Source organism: Myotis davidii, unplaced genomic scaffold, assembly GCF_000327345.1.
Source record: "Myotis davidii unplaced genomic scaffold, ASM32734v1 scaffold401, whole genome shotgun sequence".
Lineage (NCBI taxonomy): Eukaryota > Metazoa > Chordata > Mammalia > Chiroptera > Vespertilionidae > Myotis > Myotis davidii.
In genome coordinates, this window is record NW_006291020.1 from 2,164,496 (window position 1) to 2,168,418 (window position 3,923).

General features: G+C 36.7%; 1 protein-coding gene across 1 annotated transcript in view; it reads right to left on the bottom strand.

Moving 5' to 3' along the window:
• The window catches only part of DCAF6 (DDB1 and CUL4 associated factor 6), a 73,026-nt gene that overhangs the window by 47,153 nt on the left and 21,950 nt on the right, over window positions 1–3,923 (bottom strand). The window contains exon 11 of the mRNA XM_015564268.1: window positions 2,140–2,388. Coding sequence (XP_015419754.1) covers window positions 2,140–2,388 — 249 coding nt within the window. The remainder of the gene's footprint in view (window positions 1–2,139; window positions 2,389–3,923) is intronic.

Genomic DNA, 3,923 nt, shown 5'->3' on the forward strand with positions numbered 1-3,923 from the left:
GTAGAATGAGCACAGTGTCTAAGGACTACCCTCCTCACTATCACTCAGGAACTCAGCTCAGTCTAAGAGAGAGCAAATAATTAGGTTCAATCGGAGAAGGAATTTTGCCAGGCAAGTTTTCATTCTCAATGTCCCTTTCCTTCACCCCAGCAAAGTGACAGGAAATGCAAGGGACATGAAGGAAGAGAATAAACATTTACAGAAAGAGGTATCCACAGCAAGGCAAGAAGCACACGTCTCATTTTCTTTATTTCTATGCAGGACAGTAAGAGAAATCATGGCTTGAAGATGACGCTCCCACCCACTCCATGGACAAATCCCACCATCACAAACCTTAGTTCTGGACTTAAAAAGTCCATAAGAGATTGGGAAACAAAGGAAGACATTAAGTCCTTATTGTTAAAATGTTGGGCTCTGGGATAATGAAAGGCTTAGTGTCAAAACAATTACAGACATAATCCTTAGATATTACATCTAACATCAAACACTTTCCTCAATAGCAAAACTATCTTGATAACACAGAAAATATTCCAATTTTTTATGGTGTAGTCAACCAAAATTTTTTCAATAATCTACCAGTTAAAAATATTTCCTTACTTTCTTTGAAAAATATATAGGCAAACTGCAAAGTGATCACATGATCATCACAAAGTTTTTCTATTTCAATGAGTCACATGACTGCAGTATTTAATATTACATTTAGCAATTTGAAATGCAGTATTAAGATGTGTTAAATAACTATAACAAAAAAAAAATAACTCTATACTAAGTACATTTCTCAGAAATAACTGTAATGAGTTGAGATGCACTGGAATGTGAACGTGACCTAAGGAGTCTTCTTGTTAAGTTTTTCCTGATAACTCATAAATGATTACAATACTGAAGAATATTTCCAAGAATGCTATCGCTTTAAAAATTCTTGTTTTTACCAATTTTACCTGCTTTGAAAAGCAAACTTGTAACTGATTCTGTCCCTTGTTCCCAAACTCTCCAAAATATTTTATTTTCCCATAAGTTGGAATGCTATGTTGATTAGAGAATGAAAAACCGGATTTTATAGCTTAGCTTTATCTTAGTACTATAGATAAATTGAGCACAGTGTTAACAGTTACATAACTGATTCTGGCTTCCATTCCCATAACCTAAAATGAATTAATAAAAATGGGAAATATTGATTTTAAAAAGTGCTTAATTTAAAAACACCCGTGTTTGGTGATCTGGCATCCAATTCCAGAGAACAAGAATACAGTGACAGCTTGGCAGTTAGGCTGTTAGGAAATTTTATCAGTTTTAGCTTAGGCCTGCCAGCTGTACCTCCAGGTGCTAATATTTTGGTTATATGTCAAGTAAAATTGTTCCTTGAGGAAAAAACCCAAGGAAAAACATCTTACCGGTTATTATAATTACATGTATACAGTTAAGATGCCAAGTAACTACAGACATAGCTGCTGACAATTACTGTTATAAATAGTACAGGCCACAGTTTGAGGGAAAAATAAATTGAACACAAGGAGTTATAATACTGAGGAAATAGTATTTTTAACAGAATTTAGAAGTTAATTTTTCCCCTAATATCAAGGACCAAAAAGACAATTGTTTAAACAACTCTTTTTTAAGTAAATATAGAAGAAATAATTCTTTTAGTTAATTGTACTGTATATGTTGCTGACAACAGACCACAACAAATGCACCATACAGAATTATTAAAAGTGCTTCGTGATTTGAGAAAAAAATAAGAAAAAATATAAATATAATGGAAACAATAATCAGTGTTATATTTTTACCATTACTTTAATACAGACTTACAACCAAGTAGGTTTAGAAAGATTTTGGTCTATAATGGCCTATAAAAATAATCTTTAAGAGAGGTGCATTAAACTATCTCCTGGTACCCATACTTTTATAAAACTCTCTTATGTAAATGGAAGATTCCTGCTACTTATTAAAATTCATGCAGGTTAGGCACACTTGAATTTCATGTTTTGGTTATATGTTCACATATTATGTGTCATTTAGATTATTTGCTCCAGCAGGAACCAGTCAATGTGACTTAGTGTCTTTCCAAACAGCCCCTAGAGAATGATCATGATCAGAAACCATCAGACGACCCACCGCCTATTTAAAGAGTAACATCCTCACCAGACTGATGGTGTGTGTGCTGTCCAGACGCCTCGGCAGACAGCCGGTGCTCACTGTCTGGAGCGGACAGCGGAGAAGTAGAAGGTGGGCTTCCTGGAGGAGATGCTGTGGAGTGGACCATGGAGGACGTGGAAGGTTGTAGAAACTGCTCAGCTGAAGTGTCTACTTCCATCACAGTGTCACTCGCTTCCAAACCAGTGTCTGACGGGACCGTAGGAAGAGTCGAAACATCTGACTGACTCGTCCCACCTTTAAAAAGCACATGTTAATGCAAGTTCGAATATTAAACGCTTTCCAAAACCAACCACTAAGAAGAGGTATGTTCAGGCGCACTTCACACACACACATGTACACACACACACATACACAGAAATATATAATATACAGGAAATCAAAAACACCCACTGGTAGTTTGGTCCATCTGACTAGGCTAGTCAATAGGGGTAAACATCTATCTATAGCACATTCTCATTAAAAATAAACATTCTTTTAAGAAAATGATCCATATGGCAGCTTCATTTAGACAAAGCTAAATAACTTGTGAGATGCTTAGAAACATCCTAGTCCCTCAAATTTAAAGATGATGATTCCTTGTGGAATCTAATGAACAAAATGAATTAACCAACAAAATAAGACCCAAGGCAGGGAGGCATAGAACAGACTGACATACCTCGATATGGGGTTGGGGAGACGAGAAGAAATAAACCAAAGAACTTATATACTTATATGCATAAAACATGGACATGGGCAATAGGGTAGTGAAGATCTGGGGGAGAAAATAGGTGGTGGAAGGGGGGGGAAGGGAGGTAATGGGAGATATAATACTGTAAACAATAAAAAATATATTAAAAATAAATAAATATTGATCCTGGGTTTCGGCACCAAAAAATAATAAATTTAAAAAAAATAAATAAATAAGGTAATGATTACGATGCAATAGCTGGATAATAGAATAATGGATTTATACTGATATATTTCCACTCTATAACATCATGTCCTTGGTAAAACATTTAATAAAAATTTTATTAGCGCCGAAGCCAGTTTGGCTCAGTGGATAGAGTGTCGGCCTGCGGACTGAGAGGTCCCAGGTTCGATTCCGGTCGGGGGCATGTACCTGGGTTGCGGGCACATCCCCGGTGGGAGATGTGCAGGAGGCAGCTGATCGATGTCTCTCTCTCATCGATGTTTCTAACTCTCTCTCTCCCTTCCTCTCTGTAAAAAATCAATAAAATATATTTTAAAAAAAAATTTTATTAGCAAGAGTAAAACAACAAATAGGCCAGAATAGGATTACGTTCTTCATTCCCATTTCATTAGCCATAATGTTTTAACCACTAAACTAACATGATGAAGGCACGATTTTAAAAGGCTTAAGTGTCCATTATGTGCTGTGCTAGGCTTCGTGCTAGTTGCAAAGAAATAATTAGTACTCAATAAATATTAAAAATTTTCCTGATTTTGCTTCAAATCTAGATTTTATTAAAAATGGAGTGGATATAGGAGAAACCAAGAAGTCGGCATAGGTAAACACCGGAAATTGCTGCCTCCCACAACAACTTCAAAAATACAACTAAAAGACAAAACGGACATCATCCAGAACCACAGGAAGGTCGGCTGAGTGGAAATTCTACAACTAGAAGGAAAGAGAAAAGCACACTGAGACTCAGAGGAGCTGCGGAAGTAAAATGCAGAGGTACGGAGGCTCAAGCGCGCGCGTGCACGCGGAAAGGGGCTGGCACTTGAGAACACGGCTGTCTTTTTGAATCAGGAGGGAGGCACACACA